This window comes from Cervus canadensis, chromosome X, assembly GCF_019320065.1.
Source record: "Cervus canadensis isolate Bull #8, Minnesota chromosome X, ASM1932006v1, whole genome shotgun sequence".
Classification (NCBI taxonomy): domain Eukaryota; kingdom Metazoa; phylum Chordata; class Mammalia; order Artiodactyla; family Cervidae; genus Cervus; species Cervus canadensis.
In genome coordinates, this window is record NC_057419.1 from 142,550,083 (window position 1) to 142,571,834 (window position 21,752).

The window sequence follows — 21,752 nt, forward strand, 5'->3', positions numbered from 1 at the left end:
TGCACGCGTGCGTGTGTGTCGGGGGTGTGTGCTGGGGTGGGGAACAGGAGGATCCATTGAGAGTCTGTATAAGAGGCTACTAGATCACATGTATTTCAATTATATATACATACATATATACATATATATATGTATATATATATATGTGTATATATAAAGCTGCTAGATTCTCACATCTTTGTCCCACCTCATGCAGAAAAGCTGACTTTACTCTCTGGTGAGTTAGAAAAGAAGGTCTGTGGAAACACAAATTAAAGTCACAGTGAGGACTTCCTTAGCGGTCCAGTGGTTAAGGCTGCACTTCCAATGCAGGCAGCGTGGGTTCAGTCCCTGCTCAGGGAAGTATGATCCCATATGCCATACAGCACAGTCAAAAAAAAAAAAAAAAAAAGCCACAGTGAGATAACGTTTTAGTCCCATGCACTGATTGAGAGAAATGAAAAAGGCAGAGGAGAAGGGGGCAACAGAGGATGAGATGGTTGGATAGCATCACTGACTCACTGGACATGAATTTGAGCACACTCAGGAAGATAGTGAAGGACAGGGAAGCCTGGCGTGCTGCAGTCCATGGGGTCGCAAAGAATCAAGGCTTAGCAACTGCACAACAACAAAAAGTCAGACAATGCCACGTGTTGTCAGTGATCTGGAGTATCAAGAACTCATACACTGTGGGGGAGATATAAACTAGTACAATTACTCTGGAAAACAATTTGGCATTATCTAGTAGAATTGCCTGGAAAATCTCATGGACAGAGGAGCCTGGTGGGCTACAGTCCATGGGGTCGCAAGGGTTGGACACAACTTAGCAACTAAACCCCAGTGGAATCGAAGATGTACATATTTACAAGCTGACAATGTCACTCCTGAGTGTATCCTGTAGAAGATCTTTCACAAATATACCAGATTACATGTACAGGTCATTCACAGCTGCCTTATTTATAATAGGCAAAAGCCAGGAAAAAAAAAAAAAGCAGGTGTCCATTAACAGAACAATGTTACAGTCATATGATAGAAAATTATTCAGCAATAAAAATGAATAAACTCCAGCTATATGTTTCAAACTTGGATTCATGTCACTAATGTAATATGGAACTAAAGCAAAAAGTTACAGAAAAATATATCCAGTATGACTCCATTTATATAAATTCCAAAAATATAAAACCAAACTATGTATATTGTTTAAGGATTATCCACATTTGGGCCAAGTACAAAGAAAAGTAAGGATAGTGGTTGCCTCTGTCAAGGGAGGAAGAGGGTATATGGGGGCTTCAGAGTCATTGGTAATGTTGTCCTCCCGTTGACACTGGGGACATATGTGTAGTAAGAGGATACAATGAACAGAGTAAAATGGCCTCCTACAGAATGAGAGAAAATATTTATGTCATATATCTAAAAGGATTAATATTTAGAATACACAAAGAACACTGACAACTCAACAACAACAGATCAAATTACCTGATTAAAAAATGTGCAAAGGATTTGGATAGACATTTCTCCGAAGATGATATACAAATGGCCAACAAGCCTATGAAAACATACTCAACATCACTAATCATCAAGAAATGTAAATCAAAACCACTTTAAAATACTTCACACCCATTAGAATGGTTACTACTAAAAAAGCACAGAAAACATCAAATAGTGGCAAGAACGTGGAAAAATTAGAAGCCTTGCACACTGTTGGTGGGATTGTAAAGTGGTGCAAGCTGCCATAAAAAAATGGTCTGTAAGTTCTCCAAAAAAGCAAACAGAGAACTACCACCAGCATTCCCACTTCTGAGTATATATCCAAAAGAACTGAAAGTAGAGCTATATACATATCCATGTTCTATTCACATGCAGCACTGTCCACAATAGCCAAGAGGCAGAAGCAAACTGAATGTCCACTGACAGATGAATAGATGAACAAAATGTGGTCTATACACAAAATAGAAGGGAATCCAACCAGATGCTATAACATGGGTAGCCCTTGATGACATTATGTTATGCAAAATAAGCCAGTCACAAAAGAGAAATACATGATTCCACCTATGTGAGGGCTTCTTCAGTGGCTCATAGGTAAAGAATCTGCCTGCAGTTCAGGAGCCGCAGGAGACATAGTTTTGATCCCTGGGTCGGGAAGATCCCCTAGAGAAGGGAATGGTAACCCACTCCAGTATTATTGCCTGGAGAATTCCATGGACAGAGGAGCCTGGTGGGCTATAGTCCTTGGGATTGCAAAGAATCAGATATGACTGAAGTGACTTAGCATGTATGCACCTATGTGAGGTCCCTAGAGTAGTCAGATTCATAAACACAGAAAGTATAATGGTGGGTGCCAGGGGCTGGGGAAAAGGAGATGTGTTTAATGAATATATTATTTCAGTTTTGCAAGATGGAAAAGTTCTGGAAATCTGTTTCATAACAATGTGAGTATACTTAACACTACTGATATGTAAACAAAAATGGTTAAGATGGTAAACTTTATACTATGCATTTTTTTACCACAATACAAAAAATTGACTCAAAAAGAAACAGAAAACCTGAACAGTCCCACAATTATTAAATACATTGGTAATTTAAAATATATGGACAGAGGGGCTGGTGGCTGCAAAAACAAGGAAGGCCTAGATCGTTTTATAGATGAATTCTATCAAGCCTTCAAGGAACTGGTAACCCTTGTATTAGATAATTTGTTCCAGGGAACAGAAAAAGAGGAAATGCTCCAAAAACAGCAACAAAACCAATCCAGCCAATACACCATGACAAACTTGAGTTTAATCCGAAAAACACAAGAGTATGCATTTCTTTGAAAGAGGGGTTTAAAATTACAAAATCATTTAACATAATTTACCACATTAACTGATGAGAGGAGGAAAATTCTATCATCGACTCAATCCATTCAGGAAAAATATTTGATAACATTCATCATATGGCAAACTAGGACTGGAAGGGAACTTCCTTAATCTCATAAAGTTGTCTATAAACACCCCCTGCAAGCATCATAATTAATGATGAAATCTTAATATTATTCTCTTTGCTTCCATTCAACTTTGTACTGTCTAGGGAAATAAAGTGAGAAAAAGAAATTGTACTTAAAAAGACTGGAAAAGAAAAAACAAAACACTCATTCCTGGTGGATTGTATGACTATGTAAGTAGAAAACCAAAAAGAATCCACCAAAAAAGAATCCAGAAAGAATTATTAGACTTCATGCAAGCATTTATGAAGTTACCTGATACAAAATCCATACATCGGAAGTAGACAACTACTTCCCTGGTGGTCCAGTGGTTGAGACTCCACTCTTTCAGTGCCAGGTTTGATCCCTGGTCAGGGAACTAAGATCCCACATGACACGTGGTGTGGCCAAAAAAACACCAAAATCTATACACCAAAGTCCACTGTGTTTCCTTTGTTGTACACCTGAAACTAACATAATACAGTAAATCAGCTAACTTCAATTTTTTTAAAAACCAGTTCTGCTTCTATGTACCAGCAGCACAATCAGAAAGTGAATTTTTAAAAAAAGATACCATTTCTAATGGCATCAGACAATAAATAAATCTAACATGAGATGTGCAAGTCCTTAGGGGAAAATGTATTCAAAGGATGTTTATAAGTAGAGAGAGGTGCCATGCTTAGAGATGGGGAAACAATATTTTAGAGATGATTAGTCTAGAAAGGGATTCAAAATTCAACAAAATCTCCATTTACCTGCTCAAAAAAGTACCAACGGTTTTTCCTGGAACTTGACAAGCTCATTTGAAAATTCTAAAACTTTCTATGGGCAGGGGGAAGGACGGTCCATCCAGTATTGAAAAGCAGAGACATCTGCAATTTTTTTGTCTCTGCTTCCAGTCTTAGTGTCCAGAGACCCTTGCCGCATCACTCTGCCAGCAGCCTGCCCCACCCAGAGATTCTAGATCCCACCTTTCTAGGTCCTTCCATTCTAGGCCCCTTCTTGGGCATTTGGCCTTCTGCCTAGGAGATGAAAGGTGTAGACAGAGACAACTCATTGAGCACCCACACTCCAAATCTGCTGGACTTCAGGTTCTGGGTGGCTCACCTCCCCTGACACCCTGGTCTCCCAAGTTCCCTCTTGTGACCCTCACCCACCCCCAGAGCTCATCACTCCAAGTCAAGCTTCTCAGGCTAAGACCTCACCGGCTCTACTGGCCACCTCCTTCTGCCTTGTGGACCCCCCATCCTCCCCTCCTAGAGGCAGTCCTGTTCTCTAGGGATCTCCTGGGTTCTCCTGCCTTCACCACCTCAACCAAGTTGATTTCAAGGCTGGAGGAAATGTTCTATGGGCGTATCACCTGCAGGCTTGGCCTCAGGCAGATCCCTTCTCCCCTCCTGCCCAATGCCTGCTTCCTGCTTCAGGGCTTCATGACCTGATAGTTAAGGGCAGCGGCCCATGGTTGACTTGGCCACTTACAAGCCATGTGACTTGGTGCAAGTTCCCTAACCTCGCCTGCCTCAGTTTCCCTACCTGTAAACCAGGGGAAATAACTGCAACCCCCTCCGGGGTCATTGGAAGGACTGAATGAATTCATATACATCCAACACTGAGATCAGCCCTTGTTCACTGAAGGACAACAGTAGGGGTAAGGCCATGTGGTTCAAGGTCAGCTGAAAACTCACTTCCTCTGTGAAGCTCTCCCTGATGCACTTGTTGCTATTGTTCAGTTCCTCAGCCGTGTCCAACTTTTTGCGACCCCATTGACTACAGCACACCAGGCCTCCCTGTCCATCACCAACTCCTGGAGCTGGCTCAAACTCATGTCCATTGAGTTGGTGATGCCATCCAACCCATCTCATCCTCTGTCGTCCTCTTCTCCTGCCTTCAATCTTTCCCAGCAGCAGGGTCTTTTCCAGGGAGTCAGCTCTTTGCATCAAGTGGCCAAAGTATTGGAGCTTCACCTTCAGCATCAGTCCTTCCAATGAATATTCAGGGTTGATTTCCATTAGGATGACTGGTTTGATCTCCTTGCTGTCCAGGGAACTCTCAAGAGTCTTTTCCAGCAACACAGTTCAATAGCACTAATTCTTCGGTGCTCAGCCTTCCAAGGTCCAACTGGTTCAGATGGTAAAGCATCCGCCTGAATGTGGGAGACCTAGGTTCAATCCCTGGGTCGGGAAGATCCCCTGGAGGAAGGTATGGCAACCCACTCCAGTATTCTTGCCTGGAGAATCCCTGTGGACAGAGGAGCCTGGCGGGCTACAGTCCATTGGGTCGCAAAGAGGCGGGCGTGACTGAGCAACTAAGCCACAGTCACACTCACATTCATACATGACTACTGGAAAAGCCATAACTTTGACTATATGCACATTTGTTGGCAAACTGATGTCTCTGCTTTTTAATATGCTGTCTAGGTTTCTCATAGCTTTTCTTTCAAGGAGCAAGGTCTTTTAATTTCATGGCTGCAGTCACCATCTGCAGTGATTTTGGAGCCCCCCCACAATAAAGTCTGTCACTGTTTCCATTGTTTTCCATCTATTTGCCATGAATCGATGGGACCAGATGCCACAATCTTTGGTATTTTGAATGTAGAGTTTTAGGCCAGCTTTTTCACTCTCCTCTTTCAGTCTCATCAAGCAGCTCTTTAGTTCCTCTCCACTTTCTTCCATAACGGTGGTGTCATCTGCATATCTGAGGTTATTGATATTTCTCCCAGCAATCTTGATTCCAGCTTGTGCTTCATCCAGCCCAGCATTTCGCATAATGCTTTCTGCATATACATTAAATAAGCAGGGTGACAATATACAGCCTTGACGTACTCCTTTCCCAATTTGGAACCAGTCCGTTGTTCCATGTCCGGTTCTAACTGTTGCTTCTTGACCTGCATACAGATTTCTCAGGAGTCAGGTAAGGTGGTCTGGTATTCCCATCTTTTGAAGAATTTTCCAGTTTGTTGTGATTCACACAGTCAAAGGCTTTCATGTAGTCAATGCAAGAGAAGTAGATGTTTCTCTGGAATTCCCTTGCTTTCTCCGTGATCCAACGAATGTTGGCAATTTGATCCTCTGCCTTTTCTAAACCCAGTTTGTACATCTAGAGCACCCCTAGATGCTGAGCAGCCCTAGACTTGAGTCCCCCTCCTTGGTGACCCACAGTGCCATCCACAGATGAGCTGGGGTCTCATTTGCTGGTAGGTAGTTATGCCTCTTAGATCTGGGAGTGTCTTGAGACAGACAGCAGTGGGCTTTGTCTCTGAATGGTGCCAGTGCCGGGGTTGTGTCTGGCACTCAGTAGGCACTTCATGGCAGGCTATGGACTGCGTGCCTGCCAGTCCCGCCATGGGAGGTCACCATCTCCTCTGGTCAAGTGAGCAGCCGGCCCCCTTGCCATGCCCACTGAAGCCAGCAGAGGGCAGCAGTGCCTTGCCCTGAGGCGTCGGGCAAAGGGGCGGGAGAGGAGGGGCTGGACTGCCCAGGCCGGGCCACTGGGATGAGGCGGGTTGGGCGCGATTGCATTGTGGGGAGGGAGGCCGGTACTCATTCCTGGCACTGCCAGCTGCTCCTCGGCCCCGGCCAGGAGCCCCGCCCAGGTAGGCAGGAGCCAGGGCTGGCCAGGCACAGGGTTCAGGGGCCTCTGGGTCAAGGGTGGGGGAGTGGAGGGGATGGATCTCCTCACCTTGGCAAGCGGGGTGGCCAGGAAGCTGGGTGGTAAGACTCCCATTGTGGCCCCAAATGGGACAGCTGGCGCCTCTGGCCAGGGGGCAGGGCACGGGAGGTAGGGAAGCAGCCCGCCTCGCTACCCAGCCCCACAGCCACCCAACTGGCCCAGGCAGGTGGCTGCCAGCCTTGCCACTGCCACTGGACCCTGGAGCTTGCTGCGGTTGCACACCATGGGCGAGAGGGGGACCCTGACCAGATCCTGCCCCACAGTCAGGGCCTGAGCGCTGTCAGCTCGGCATGCAGACAGGGCCATGTGAGCCTGGCATGGGAAGCCGGCCGCCTGCTGGTAATCTCATCCCCACCCGAGGCTGAAGGCTGGGTGCCCATCTGCTCCTGTGCATCCTCTTGGCCACGGCCCCCTCCGCTGGCACCAGATTGTACCTGGCACGACTTTGCCAGTCCCTGGGGGTGGGGAGTTGGGAGTGTAGGGGGAGGTCTCCTGGCAGGGGGTGCTGCCTTGGCCGGCCTCTCCCCTGCCTCCGGCCTGGACAAAGGCAGCCATTGAGGGCCAAGGCTCGCCTCCAGCCAGGCGCCAAGGCTGCGGAGGGTGAGGCTGCCCATGCAGGGGCTGACCCTCGGGGGTGGGGGGTGCTCCGTGACCTCCTCCAGGCCCTTCACAGGGATCCCTGGGGGCACACGGGGAGGAGCCTGGTGGCTGGCACCGGGTGGGCATCGGAGAACTGGCTGTGTGGGTCTCATTTTTTTCTGGCTGAAGGCAACTCTGCCCCCTTTGTCCCAAGATCCCCAGGGGGTGTCTCTTTGCGGGTGGGAAGTGACAGGGAGCCCCCGGGTCAGGGCAGCCTGGATGTGGGACTAGGAACACCAGAGAGTGGGTCCCTGGCCTGGGCCTCCAGACAGAAGGGACATTGTTGGGGCAGAGACAAAGCTGCCAGCTGTGGGGGAGCCCGCTTGCCAGGCCCTGGCCCCCTCCTCCCGCGGGGTGAATGTGAATGGGGCCAAGCCTCGACTGTCTCCCTCCCACTCAGGACAATGCCCCCTATAGCCGTCCTGTGCCCGTCACCACTGCCCCAGGGCAGCTGAACCCAGGAGGTGTGTGCCACGCCGCCCGGGAGATGCCTCTGCTGCTGCCGTCTGCCAGGGTAAGTGCCTGAATCCCCTGAGCACAGAGAAGCCTGGAGCCCGGGGGTCCCCTGCCCTGCACCTCCAGCTGCAAGCCCTCTAGCCTCAGACCCACCCCAGACATGGCCACTGATACCGGGCTCCAGAGGAAATGGCCCAGTCCCGAGGCAGGCCTGACCTTCCTGTCTGTGCCCCCAAGATAAGGGCCCAGGGACCTTCCTTTGGGGCTCTCCCGGCAGCTGGCACGCCCATGGGGGCTGGAGCTGCTGGCTATGGAATGCCCACAGTGCCCTCCTGGCTGGCACATGCCCGCACCCCCAGCGGTGTGGGACCCTCGGTCAACAACTCAGGATCTGCTTTCTGCCCGTCTCTGGGGCTCTGCCTCCGGGTTCAGGAGGAGGGAGGCTCGAGAGGTCATGGGCCCAGGTGCTTGTGACGAGTGTCCCTCACCTTGTCACCTGGGCACTGCACAAGGCGGCTAATTGCCCCTGGCCGGGAGGTGAGCTGGAAGGTGCAACAGGGACCCCACTCGGAGCCTTCTGCTTCAGGCTCAACCTTGGGCCCCTACAGGGCCGGGGCAGGGTGGGGGGTTGCAGTGGGTTCCCTCTGGTCTGGGCCCCAAATGACTGCAGGCCGGGGGGTGGGGATGCCTAACTCCTGGCTCAAACTTTCTTTCAAGCGCTCCTCTCACTCCCCTGGGCCCACTCTCTGCCTGTCTTCTCTATGCCCTGTCTTTTTTTAAGTTTTTATTTAATTATTTGACTGCACTGGGTCTTAGTTGTGGCACTGGGATCAAGTTCCCTGACCAGGGATCAAACCCAGGGCCCCTACATTGGGAGCATGGAGTCTTAGCCACCAGACCACCAGGGAAGTCCCTGCACTGTCTTTTCTCATACCCCATCCCCATAAACACTCTCTGTACTGGACCCTGGTGGACCCCTGGCTGCCGGAGCCATGGGGCAAAGGACTGGCCTCCCCTGATCCCTGCACTCTGAATGGTCTCTCGGTCCCTTGCACCTCCCCTTCCTCGGCACTGAGCACCCCCAGCTCAGTCTGGGCCACCCCTCTCCATCCCCCAAGCCCTCTGTTGTCTGCCTTGGCCCTGGCCACTGGCCCTTGCTGTCTGCAGGGCCTTTCAGGGGTTTCTCCTCTCTCGGTGACTCAGTCCTTCTGCGGGTGTTCTCGTAGCCTTGTAGGATCTGCATATAAAGTGGAAGATGAAGAAAGTTCTTTCTTTGCACACGCACGGGCACCCCACCGTCATCCCCTGGGGACTCTCCATCCCTCTCTCGGTCCCCCAGTTGCTCGGACTTTTTCTCTCTCCTCTGCCTTTGCTTCTGTCTGCCCCAGCTTTCTGCTTCTGTCTCTCCTCCCTTCTCTCCCTCCCTTTCTGTCTGTCTGTCCCTCTTGCTCCTGGGCGCTCGGTTCCCACGGCCACCCTGACTTGCGCCCTCCTGACCGGCCTCCCCCAGGGCCCAGAGATGGCACCCTGGTGTCTGCTGGGTGCCCGCCTGCTGCTCGTGATGCCGCTGCTGTGCCCGCCACCCGCCCTAACCAGGGCGCACCGCTTCTCGGCGCCCAACACCACCCTCCACCACTTGGCGCTAGCACCGGGCCAGGGGGCACTCTACGTGGGTGCGGTGAATCGCCTCTTCCAACTTAGCCCCGAGCTGCGGCTGGAGTCAGTGGCCGTTACGGGTCCCGTCCTCGACAGCCCCGACTGCGTGCCCTTCCGGGACCCAGCTGAGTGCCCGCAGGCCCAGCTCATGGACAACACCAATCAGCTGCTGCTGGTCAGTGGGCGGGCCCGGGAGCTGGTGGCCTGCGGGCAGGTGCGGCAGGGCGTGTGTGAGAAGCGCCGGCTGGAGGACGTGGCAGAACTCCTCTACCGGGCCGAGGACCCGGGCGACGGGCAGTTCGTGGCCGCCAACACCCTGGGGGTGCCCACAGTTGGCCTGGTGGTGTCTGGACCCGACCAGGACCTCCTGCTGGTGGCCCGGGGCCTGGCGGGCAAGCTGTCAGCAGGGGTGCCACCCCTGACAGTGCGCCAGCTGGCCGGGCCACAGCCCTTCTCCAGCGAGGGCCTGGGCCGCCTGGTGGTGGGTGACCTCTCCGACTACAACAACAGCTATGTGGCGGCCCTCGCCGACGCCCAGTGGGCCTACTTTGTCTTTCGGCGCCGTGGGGACCGGGCACAGGCTGAGTATCGCTCGTACGTGGCCCGGGTCTGCCTGAGGGACGCCAACCTCTACTCCTACGTGGAGGTGCCCCTCAGCTGCCGGGGCCATGGGCTCGTCCAGGCTGCCGCCCTCGCCCCAGGTGCCTTACTGGGCGCCTTTGCAGCCGGCCCGAGGGGGGTGCAGGCGGCCCTGTGCGCCTTTCCCCTGGCCGAGCTGGATGCCAGCATGGAGCGGGCCCGGCGCCTCTGCTACACGGCCGGCGGCCGGGGCCCCAGCGGCGCCGAGGAAGCCACCGTGGAATATGGTGTCACGTCGCGCTGTGTCACCCTGCCGCCTGTGAGTGACTGGGCCCAGGCCTCACACCTGCCCTGTCCCCTGAGACTCTGCCTGCTGGCAGCTGGCAACCTTATCTTATCCCAGCCTGCCTCCCTGGCCCTGGCCCTCTGTGGACCTGAAGCATCTCCCAGCCCAGAGCCGCGGCTGTCACAAGTCGTCCTGGCCAAGGGTAAAGTGAAGTCGCTCAGTCATGTCCGACTCTTTGCGACCCCATGGACTGTAACCCACCAGGCTCCTCCGTCCATGGGATTTTTCCAGGCAAGAATACTGGAATGGATTGCCATTTGCTTCTCCAGGGAATCTTCCCGACCCAGGGATCAACCCAGGTCTCCCACATTGTAGGCAGACGCTTTCACTATCTGAGCCACCAGACTGTCTGAGCCATCCAGCCACTGTCTGGCCAAAGGTGGCTGGATGCTTTCCCCATCACCAGTGACCTCTGCTTTAGAGGATAACACGGAGGGCCAGCTTAGGCTAAGTCTCCTGGCTCTTCGTCTCTCCCTCTTAGGTGCGACCTTGCACATGTCCTACCAGCTGCCTTGCCCTCCTCCACAGACTGCAGACCTGGGCCCAGGGAAGGCACCTCTGGCCTCCCTTTTCTGGGCACTAATTCCTCCCACCTTTGTCCTCACCTCTGCAGGACTCCCCGGAGTCATACCCCTGTGGTGATGAACACACGCCCAGCCCCATTGCAGGCCGCCAGCCCGTGGAGGCAGGGCCTCTGCTGCAGCTTGAACACTCCATCAGTGCTGTTGCGGCCCTCCAGGCAGATGGACACACAATCGCCTTCCTGGGGGATGTCCGAGGTCAGCTGCACAAGGTAAGGGCCTGAGGAAGGCAAGGCGGCCCTTGGCCAGACCCCCGATGCCCCACCTCTATGCTGCCAGGCTGGGCCTGGCCTCAGTGGCCCGACTGGATGCCCTCCTGCCCTGGGATAGCTCACAGAAGCATCCATCTCCTTCCACCTCTTGATGTGTAGCTTAGGGATGTCCCACGGGCAGCCACAGCCAATAACAGGGTACTCTTGCCTCTTTGTGGTCTGCGTGTCTCCCTTAGCTGGGTAAGGCTCAATCGAGAAGGCTACTTGGGCACGCTGGATGCCCAGGGGCCTGCCCCACCCTCCATGGCCTGACCCAGCTGTCCTATCTGGGGAGGGAATGGGAGCTGGCTCTGTGGGCCAGGAGGTTCCCCTGGAACCCCAACTGTGACAGCACCTGCCCCAAATGGTTGGCCTGTGGCCATCTTGAGAGCAGGCCTTGTCCCCCACTCCCTCAGGTCTTTCTCAATGGCACCCAAGGCCAGGTGTACCACTCACAGCAAGTGGGGACCCCGGGCTCGGCCATCAGCCCCGACCTGCTCGTGGACAGCAGCGGCAGCCACCTCTACGTGCTGACGTCCCAGCAGGTGAGGGCTGTCCCAGGGGCCCAGGCACACGAGGCCTGAGGCCCTGCACCTACCACCTCTGCCCTCTGCTTCCTGTCCAGGTGGCCCGGGTACCTGTGGCAGCCTGCCCACAGCTCCCGGACTGCAGCAGCTGCCTCCAGGCCCAGGACCCTCTGTGCGGCTGGTGCGTCCTGCAGGGCAGGTGAGTCGGGGCACTGCGCCTGCAGTGCTTCTAGGTGGGCCAGGAGGTCAGTCCGCCTCCCCCAGCCTGGTTGGTGTCCCTTTGCCAACACTGCCCCAGGCTGGGCAGGGCCTCTGTCGGCCTCTCTCGGGTGCCCCCTGGCCCACTCCAGCTCCCCTCCACCTGGCAGCCCCAGGAATCAATCCCTGATGGCGCCCCTCACTCAGGTCCATGTGCAAGTCTCCACCGCAGCAGCAGGCCTCGACTGATAGTCAAGGCCAAAGGCCGTGCATCAGCCCCCAGGCCCTGCAGGGTCAACCCCTTCCTGTCTGAGCGGAGTCCCTTTCCCTGCCCCCCACTTGCTGCGCTCCGCCTGGACCGCATCATGCCCCTCACTGCCCATCACCCAGGGAGCCTGAGTCTCATGCAGGGACCCATTGGGCCCCTGCCCCGCAGGTGTACCCGCAAGAGCCAATGCAGGCGGGCAACCCAGCCCAACCAGTGGCTGTGGACGTACGAGAACGGCCTCTGTCTGCACATCCAGAGTGTGCTACCAGCCCACCACCCCCGCCAGGAGCAGGGCCAGGTGAGCCCCATTTTCCTTCTCTCCTTCTGCCTCTGCCCACACCCTCCCTGCATGGACCCCTCTGCCTCAGCCCTGTGGCCCCCTCCAAAGGCCCCACCTGCTGGGCTTCCTTTCACGTGCCCCAGGTCACCTTATTGGTACCCCGGCTGCCCACCCTGGCTGTGGATGAATACTTCCATTGCGCCTTTGGCAACTATGACAGCTTGGCTCATGTGGAAGGGCCCCAGTTGGCCTGCGTCACCCCTCCCCAGGACCAGCTGCCACTGAACCCTCCAGGCACAGGTGAGGGGCCCCTGGGGCGAGGGGCAAGGGTGGGAACTGGAAGGGGCAGGAGCCACCTGACCTGCCCTGCCGATGCCATCCCCCTCCCAGACCACATCACCTTGCCCCTGGTCCTGATGTTCGAGGACGTGCCCGTGGCTGCCACCAACTTCTCCTTCTACGACTGTGGTGCAGTCGCAGCCCTGGAGGCAGCTGCCCCGTGAGTGCCCAGCCTGGCTGCGGGGTAGGGGTTGGGACTGCAGATAGTGCCTCGTCTCAGCAGCACCCTGCCCTCCCAGGTGCCATGCTTGTGTGGGCAGCCTCTGGCACTGCCACTGGTGCCCCCAGAGCAGCCACTGTGTGTATGGAGAACACTGTCCAGAGGGTGAGAGGACCATCTACAGCACCCAAGAGGTGGGTGGATCCACCCTGCCCCACGCCCCCCTGCCCCCAGGCCCCTTGCCTTCCGAAGCGCTAAGCCATCTCCTCCGGCCAGGCGGACATCCAGGTGCGTGGCCCGCGGGCTTGTCCTCAGGTCGAGGGCCTGGTGGGCCCCCCCCTGGTGCCGGTGGGCTGGGAGAGCCGTTTGGCCCTCCGCGTGCAAAATCTTCAGCATTTCCAGGTGAGCATTCCGGCAGGTGGGGGCTGGGGGCAGCTAATGGCATTCAGGCTGCTGACGGCATACACCCCCCAGGGCTTGCCTGCCTCCTACCACTGCTGGCTGGAGCTGCCCGGACAACTGCAGAGGCTGCCAGCGTCCCTGGAGGAGGTGGCTGGGGACTCGGGCCTCATTCATTGCCAGGCCCAGCAGGTGGGCAGGTGCCCGACCCCCACCAGTCTCACTTGCCGCTGGACATCTCCTGCTGCCTGGGCTTGTCCTGGGCCCTCGGGGGCTCGCTCGCCCCCTTTAGCCCACTGTCACTCACAAGGCCTGCTCTGGGCAGGCCATGGCTGGGAGATGTGCCCTGCACTTGGGGGAGGGGTCATCTATGCCGGGAAGAGCTTCCTGGAGGAGGCGGGCGGGGGTCTTGAGAGGTTCTGAGTTGCGTCGGGCCTGACCCTCCCTTCCACCCACAGTTCCAGCCCTCCATGGTCCAGCGGGAGCTCCCAGTGCCCATCTACGTCACCCGGGGCGAGGGCCAGCGGCTGGACAATGCCCGCACTCTTCATGGTCAGCTCGGGGGCAGTGGGGCGGGCAGGGCAGGGTGTGCAGCTGGCGGGGGCGCCTCACCATGCCGCCTAAACCCCCCTCAGTGACCCTGTATGACTGTGCCGTGGGCCACCCCGACTGCAGCCACTGCCAGGCAGCCAACAGGAGTCTGGGCTGCCTGTGGTGCAGCCATGGCCAGCCTGCCTGTCGCTATGGACCACTGTGCCCACCTGGAGCCGTGGAGCCACTGTGTCCCACACCCAGGATCGAGACTGTGAGCTCCTGAACCTGCACCCACCGCCCCCTCACGACCTAGCCACCCGCCTCCTCCCCTCAACCCTTAGCCCCCACTTTCTTGGCCCTAGCAGCCCTGCCCACTCCACCTCAGTGGGTGTGGGTCGAGGGCATTCCCTCACCATCCTTCCCGGTTACAGGTTGAGCCCCTGACTGGCCCCCCTGAGGGCGGATTGGTCCTCACCATCCAGGGCTCCAACCTGGGCAGGGACTTCGCCGACGTGCAGGACGCCGTGAGCGTGGCCGGCCGGCCCTGCAGGCCTGAGCCGTCTCTCTACCGCATCTCGACCCGGTGAGGCATCCTGGCAGCCAGGAGTGAAGGGATGCCCTCCAAGGGAGGCCCGCAGAGACTGGCCACCCAGAAAGAAGGGAGGCTTGGAACCAAGACACGTGGGCCCGGGGTCAGATGTGCCAAAGGATAAGCCAGAGGGAGGGGGGCTGGGCCCTGGGCAGCAGCTGGCAAATGCCCCATGGCTCCCTCCGGGCAAGGGCCCCTGAGCAGCCATGGGCTTTCCATCACCAGGATCGTGTGTGTCACATCGCCTGCCCCCAACCGCACCATGGGGCCAATCCAAGTGGCCATCAAGGGGCGGCCCCCAGGCATCTCAACGCAGTACTTCACCTACCAGGTCAGTGCCTGCCCAGGCTGTGTGCCCACACTGGGGGATCGTAGCAAGAAGGGGCAGAAGGCTAGTGACATCTGGGTGAGCACTTCCAACTTGACCCGAGGGGAGCAGAAAGAGTTGCCTCTTGTCCAGGAAGGAAGCCACATAATCTGAGGGGTCACTCTGGCCACTGAGTGTGGGGGCCGAGGTGGGAGGGTGAGAAGGGCACAGGGATGCAGGAGAGCAGAGATGCCTCCAGGCGCCAGCCTGAGCCCTCCTGTCCTGCCCAGGGCCTTTTCCAGGGCCAGGAAGCCCAGGGCGGGAGCAATGGGGGGCAGCGCCGATTCATATCGGGGGTGCTGCTTGGCACAGACAGCACCCTGATGAACTGATGAGGAGATCCCCAAGGAGGTGACGGCATCTTAGGGCTTAGAGCTGGGGCTGAGGGCAAGGTGACACAGGGAGGGGACCAGAGCCCCACCCCCTGGTGGGGCATGGCAGCGGGGCACAGGACTTTAGGGACTGGAGCCAAGGTGAGGAAATGCCAGGCCAGATGGCTATGCCTGCCTTAGCTTGCTCTGTCTCCCAGGACCCTGTCCTGCTGAGCCTGAGTCCCCAGCGGGGCCCCCAGGCAGGGGGAACCCAGCTCACCATCCATGGACAGCGCCTCCAGACAGGAGGCAACATCAGCGCCTTTGTGGGCAGCCAACCCTGCCCTATGTAAGTGGCTCCTGCTTCCAGTTGGTCGCTGCCAGCTGGGGGTGCTCCCGACGGGCCCGAGTCCCCTGGCGTACAGTGGTGGTGGGGGGTCTCTGCCCTTGGTGGCAAAGTGGGTCTCTGGCAGGCTGGCCAGGCCAAGGCTCAAACCCAAGGTGCCAAACTGCTCCCCACCCTGCAGCCAGGAGCCGGTGTGTCCTGAGGCCATCGTGTGCCACACCATGCCCCAGGCTATCCCAGGAGACGCGGTGGTCCGAGTGGTCTTTGGCCAGGCCCAGCGCTTGCTACTCGCCAGCCCCTTCCACTATACTGCCAACCCCCAGCTTGTGGCAGCCGAGCCCAGTGTCAGCTTCCGGGGGTGAGGACCTGGTGCACTTGGGGCAACCCGTGCACCCTGGCAGCAGGATGGGGTGGCAGAACGGGGCCAGACTGCTTGGGCCACGCTGAGTCTCGTCCCGGCACAGGGGCGGGCGGTTGATCCGAGTCAGGGGCACGAGCCTGGACGTGGTACAGCAGCCCCTGCTATCCGTGTGGCTGGAGACCTCGGAGGGGGCGGCTGTGAAGCTGCAGTCCCAGGACCCAACCCCAAGGAGTGGCTGCAAGGTTCCAGCTGCGGCACCCCAGGCTTGTATCAAGCTGGAGCGGGGCTGGCTGCAGGTGAGCCTGCAGCGGCAGGCGAGGCTGTGCCCAGCAAGGGGTCGGGGCGGGCCAGGAGCCCCCAGCTCACCCCACAGGGTCTCGGCCTGCCCCTTCCCAGTGCTCCAGCGTGTGCTCCATCAACTCATCCACCCTCCTCCTCTGCCGGAGCCCTGCGGTGCCCGACATGGCGAGCCCCCGGCGGGTCTTCTTCAGCCTGGACAACGTGCATGTGGATTTTGCAAGCGCCAGTGGGGGCCAGGACTTCCTGTACCAGCCCAACCCTCGGCTGGCCCCCCTCCACCGCGAGGGGGGGCCCACTGGCCCCTACCGCCTCAAGCCAGGCCACGTGCTGGATGTGGAGGTCAGGGTTTCGGCCAGCAGTGCTGGGGGGCAGGGGGGACCTGCGGACACAGGCTGGGCAACTCCACTCAGGCCTGCGATCGGTCTCCCAGGGAGAGGGCCTCAACCTGGCCATCAGCAAGGAGGAAGTCCGCGTGCACATCGGTGATGGCGAGTGCCTGGTGAAGACACTGACGCTCACCCACCTGTACTGTGAGCCGCCCCCCCGGGTCCCACAGCCCAGCAACGGCTCGGGCACCCTGCTGCAGTTCGTGGTGAGGCTGGGACCGCAGGCGCAGGCGTGGGTGTGGGCAGCCGGAACCATCAGAGCCGAAGCTCAGGAATCCTGTGCCTCCCACCACCCCCAGGTGCAAATGGGCAACGTGCGCCTGGCACTGGGCCCAGTCCAGTACGAGGTGGAACCCGTGCTGTCTGCCTTCCCTGTGGAGGCCCAGGTGGGCCTGGGCATAGGTGCAGCCCTGCTGATCGCTGCCGTGCTCCTCCTGACCCTCATGTACAGGTGAGGATTACACACACGCCAGTGTCCAGGCCAGTCCCCTCTTCACTTCTGGCAAGGGTTTCCCACAGCCTGCCATCTAGGCTTGGGGGTCCCGGCCCAGGCAGGCTGGCTGGTGTGGCTGACACCCGGTCCCCCGGCGGCAGGCACAAGAGCAAGCAAGCCCTGCGGGACTACCAGAAGGTTCTGGTGCAGCTGGAGAGCCTGGAGATCGGCGTGGGTGACCAGTGCCGCAAGGAGTTCACAGGTGGGGCGGGGGGGGTGGGGCGGGGCCGGGCGGGGGCAGGGAGTGCGCACAGCCGCTCCCGAGCTCAGACCCCGGTGGCTCCCGGCCTGCAGACCTGATGACAGAGATGACTGACCTCAGCAGCGACCTGGAGGCCAGCGGGATCCCCTTTGTGGACTACCGCACCTACGCCGAGCGGGTCCTCTTCCCCGGGCGCGGAGGTGGCACCCTGCAGCTGGCCGTCGAGGGGCTGGGCGAAGAGGGTCGCCGCGCACCCATGCACCAGGGCCTCATGCAGCTCTCCAACCTACTCAACAGCAAGCTCTTCCTCCTGACCGTGAGGGCCACGTGGGCAGGCTGGAGGGAGGGTTTGGGGCAAGGAGGGAGGCTGGGTGGTCAGCAGGCGTGGGCCACATGGTGGGAGGCCACGCGGGCTGCTGGGCTCCCCAGAGTGAGCACCCGTGCCCCCCGCCCCCTCCGGCTTAGCTCATCCACACCCTGGAGGGGCAACCCAGCTTCTCACAGCGGGACCGCTGCCACGTGGCCTCGCTGCTGTCCTTGGCACTGCACAGCAAGCTCGAGTACCTGACCGAGATCATGAGGACGCTGCTCAGTGACCTGGCCTCCCATTATGTGCACAAGAACCCCAAGCTCATGCTACGCAGGTTGGCCCTGGATGGCTCTGGGCTGGGTGGGCCCGGGGAGTCCCAGGCAGCCAGCTGGGTCCTGAGCCACTGGTAGGGCAAGTCAGCCCTGCCTGACCTCCGCCACTGGCCTTGGGTGGGGGACGAGACAGTCCTGCAGCAGCCCCTCTGACCTGGGGCCCGCTCCACGCAGGACGGAGACCATGGCGGAGAAGCTGCTCACCAATTGGGTGTCCATCTGCCTGTACGCCTTCCTGAGGGTGAGAGCCCCTCTCCCCTCACCCCATGCTGGGGCTGCTGCCTTGGGCCTCCCTGACCTGTGGCCCGATCCCTCCCAGGGGCCTTGGACACAAGGGCAGGGTGTCGGTAAGGGACGGGTGGTGAACCTTTCCCCTGGCCGCGTGCGAAGCCGAACCTGCTGGTGTGGGCCGCCCTCTGCCCTGGCTCCGCACAGCCGGCTGCCCCTGTGAGCTCATGCAGCCGGCTGATCCCTGGGTTGATGCTTGCAGGAGGTGGCTGGCGAACCAATGTACATGCTCCTCCGGGCCATCCAGTACCAGGTGGACAAGGGCCCCGTGGACGCAGTGACAGGCAAGGCAAAACGGACCCTGAACGACAGCCGCCTACTGCGGGAGGATGTGGAATTCCGGGCCCTGACGCTGATGGTGCTGGCTGGCCCGGGGCCAGGCGGGCCATCAAGGAGCAACGTAGCGCTGCACATCCCCACCCGGGTGCTCGACACGGACACGATCACTCAGGTCAAGGAAAAGGTGTTGGATCAGATCTACAAGGGCACCCCGTTCTCCCAGAGGCCCTCAGCGCACACCCTGGATCTCGGTGAGGGCTCGCCCCAGGCTCTCATTGCCTCTGGCAGCTCAGCTCTGCCCAGCAGGAATGGGCTGTGGGCTCACTGGCTCCCCCGGGTCCCCCCCCTGGCACCCCCAGAGTGGCGCTCGGGCCTGGCGGGTCACCTCACCCTGTCAGATGAGGACGTGACGTCGGTGACTCAGAACCGCTGGAAGAGACTCAACACCCTGCAGCACTACAAGGTGCCCGGCAGGTGGGGTTTGGGGGGGCAGGCCCCCGCCTTGGGCTTGGCAAGGGAAGGAGCCCAGCCTTTGCCCCCCTCCCCACCAGGTCCCAGATGGTGCCACGGTGAGGCTCATCCCCCAGCTGCACAACGGAGGAGGTGTCATCTCCCAGAGCCTGGCCCCCAGCTGCCCATCGGGGGAGAGTGAGTGTGGTCCCACTGGGACCACAGGCCCCCAGGAGCTCAAGGCCACGGCATCGGTCCTGCCTGGGTCTCCCAATACCTTGTCAGCGGGGAAGCCAAGACTCCCTACTGGGCCCAGGCCCGCGGGTGGACAAGGGTGGCAGTGCGTCACCATCGGGGAGCTCCTGGGTGCGAGCTGGAGCTCCCCGGCTGGTGGCATGGGTGCAAGGGGGGCCAAGGACTGAGGCCCAGATTCTGCACCCTCAGACACCCCCATGCTGGAGGATAGCGAGGAGGGTGGGATCCGTCTGTGGCACTTGGTGAAAACCCCCGAGGAGCCAGAGGTGGCCAAGGTACGGCGGAGCAGCCTGAGGGACCGGGACCGGGAGCGAGTGCGGGCCAAGGCCATCCCGGAGATCTACCTCACGCGCCTGCTGTCCATGAAGGTGGGGCCCCCGGGGAGGCTCAGCAAGGGCACCTGGACAGACCTGGGGAGACGCTGTGGGACGATGGGGCTGGCTGCAGTTTGAAGGGTCCCCCACCCTGATCTCCCCCCAAAACTGCCCCATCCCCTGCTTTCTAGGGCACGCTGCAGAAGTTTGTGGATGACGCCTTCCAAGCCATCCTTAGCGTGAACCGGCCCGTGCCCATCGCCGTCAAGTACCTGTTTGACTTCCTGGATGAGCTGGCCGAGAAACACAGCATTGAGGACCCAGAGACCTTGCACATCTGGAAGACGAACAGGTGCGTCACTTGCCGGCCTGGCCCTGGGCAGATGAGTCCCAGAGAGACCAGGACACTGCCAGTGCAGCCAGGACAGGAGCCCAGGCCTAGGGGCCATTACCCCGGGTGACCAGTCGCCCCCCCGCCCCAGTGTGGCCAGCTCCCAAGGCAGTTCAGGGCCGCCGGGGTCCAGGTGGAGGAGCTGAGCTGGACCGGCCAGGCCTCACTCCGCTGCCGGCCTGTGTCTCCAGCCTGTTGCTGCGGTTCTGGGTGAACACCTTGAAGAACCCGCAGCTCATCTTTGACGTGCGGGTGTCAGACAATGTGGACGCGGTCCTCGCCGTCATCGCCCAGACCTTCATGGACTCCTGCACAGTCTCGGAGCATAAAGTGGGCCGGGTGAGAGCCAAGGAGGGCAGGCTGGGGAGGTAGACACAGGGGCTCCGTGCTGAGCCCTGGGTTGGGCTGGCCCCCCATGGGGCATGGGGCCAGGAGGGGGCACCTCCCCGCTCATGCCCACACTGCCTGGAGCAGGATTCCCCGGTGAACAAACTGCTCTACGCCCGGGAGATCCCTCGCTACAAGCAGATGGTAGAGAGGTAGGTGTTGGGCAACATGGACGAGGGACCTCTGGGGCTGCCTGCCCCTAACTCTGTGCCTTTCTGCAGATACTACTCTGATATCCGCCAGAGCCCTCCAGCGAGCTACCAGGAGATGAACTCAGCTCTTACTGAGCTCTCGGGGGTGAGGACACAGGGGAAGGGGGAAACTGGGGGCTCAAGGTCTGGGCTGGGGCCTCACCCACTATGTGCCGCCCCCAGAATTACACCTCGGCTCCCCACTGCCTACAAGCTCTGCAAGAACTCTACACCCACATCCACAGGTACTACGACCAGGTGAGACCTGGGGGCGCTCCGGGGAGAGGGACATGCCTCCGGAGCCCAGAGGGAGGCCCCAGGAGTCTCCCTTGGGGGCAGGAGTGTCCAGGTCCAGTGTAGGCAGAGGAGTGGAAGGGCCCGGGGCTGGGGAAGGGGCTCGGCTTCCTCACAGAGGAAGATTCCCTAGGAAGGTCTGGCTCCCAGCCTGCTACTGAGATGGAGGCAGGTCAGAGGCCGAGGCCTCAGGCGGGGCGGCCTCCTCTGCCCTGGCAGATCATTGGTGCCCTGGAGGAAGACCCTGTGGGCCAGAAGATGCAACTGGCCTGCCGCCTGCAGCAGATCGCTGCGCTGGTAGAGAACAAGGTGACCGATCTGTGAGTCAGGCAGCAGCAGGACCCGCCATCTCCACGCCTTCCCACACTTGACCCAGGATGGAGCCCTGGATGGAGCCTGTGACCCAGGCGTGGTCTGCACAAAGTGGGAGGGCCTCCCCCTCTCCCTCCTTGCCGCGCTGCTGGGGGCTTCTTTCTAATTTATAGCAATCCTTCCCCCTCCCCCACTGTATTTATATGCTTGCTGGAGGATCACATCTGGAAATAAAATACAAACATGTCTTTTTAGAAAACACCCAGTCCCCAGCCCCACCTTCCCCATGAGTCTCCTGGATGCCCTGGCCTAGCCCCCAGCCCGCAGCTAGAAGTTCTGCCACATGCTGAAAAGAGGACCCCAAGGCCTTGCTCCCTCACATGACCCCTGCGGGAAAGGTGCCCCTGCCCTCCCGCCACCATCTATACCCACCTGCACCTTCCCAACTATTTCCTAGTACAGGGATGTAGAACCAAGTGTGTCCCATCTTGGGATCACCAGTTACTACCAAGCTCCCTCTACTCTGTTCTGACTCCATTCCCTCCCAGGAGCAATCAGTGTGTTCTCTCTAAAGAGCCAAAGTGCCCATGACCCTCTGCGGAAACCCCACACCCATGCCCACAGGCTCTGGTGGGCTCCTTGATCACCTAAGCACCACCCCCGCCCCACCTCATCTTCCACACCCACAGCCGGTCTTCAGCCAAGACCAGCCACAGAGGTCTCCAGGGTGTTCTGCTCCCTCTTTGGAGGTTCCCCTGCCCACCCTGTTTTGGG

At 58.7% G+C, this 21,752-nt stretch overlaps 1 protein-coding gene across 8 annotated transcripts; it reads left to right on the plus strand.

Annotated features, from left to right (window-relative positions):
- Positions 1 to 6,403: 6,403 nt before the first annotated feature.
- On the plus strand, positions 6,404 to 21,232 carry PLXNB3 (plexin B3). Of its 8 annotated transcripts, none has more exons than XM_043457912.1 (36): positions 6,404 to 6,530; positions 7,647 to 7,760; positions 9,213 to 10,256; positions 10,897 to 11,076; positions 11,532 to 11,660; positions 11,741 to 11,841; positions 12,277 to 12,406; positions 12,532 to 12,688; positions 12,779 to 12,887; positions 12,967 to 13,081; positions 13,164 to 13,289; positions 13,362 to 13,478; positions 13,745 to 13,838; positions 13,922 to 14,091; positions 14,252 to 14,403; positions 14,635 to 14,740; positions 15,306 to 15,436; positions 15,615 to 15,791; positions 15,898 to 16,090; positions 16,191 to 16,433; positions 16,525 to 16,686; positions 16,780 to 16,931; positions 17,075 to 17,175; positions 17,268 to 17,491; positions 17,641 to 17,819; positions 17,992 to 18,058; positions 18,308 to 18,635; positions 18,744 to 18,847; positions 18,936 to 19,032; positions 19,279 to 19,457; positions 19,595 to 19,755; positions 19,986 to 20,133; positions 20,269 to 20,333; positions 20,403 to 20,478; positions 20,556 to 20,630; positions 20,886 to 21,232. In XM_043457912.1, exons 2-36 carry the CDS (start codon positions 7,734 to 7,736, stop codon positions 20,988 to 20,990), a joined length of 5,724 nt encoding a protein of 1,907 aa, XP_043313847.1. In that variant the 5' UTR covers positions 6,404 to 6,530; positions 7,647 to 7,733; the 3' UTR covers positions 20,991 to 21,232. The 8 variants fall into 8 exon arrangements, with proteins under 8 accessions (XP_043313847.1, XP_043313853.1, XP_043313855.1 ...); XM_043457918.1 differs by having other exon boundaries at positions 20,556 to 20,617; XM_043457920.1 differs by having other exon boundaries at positions 9,213 to 9,533.
- Positions 21,233 to 21,752: the final 520 nt, after the last annotated feature.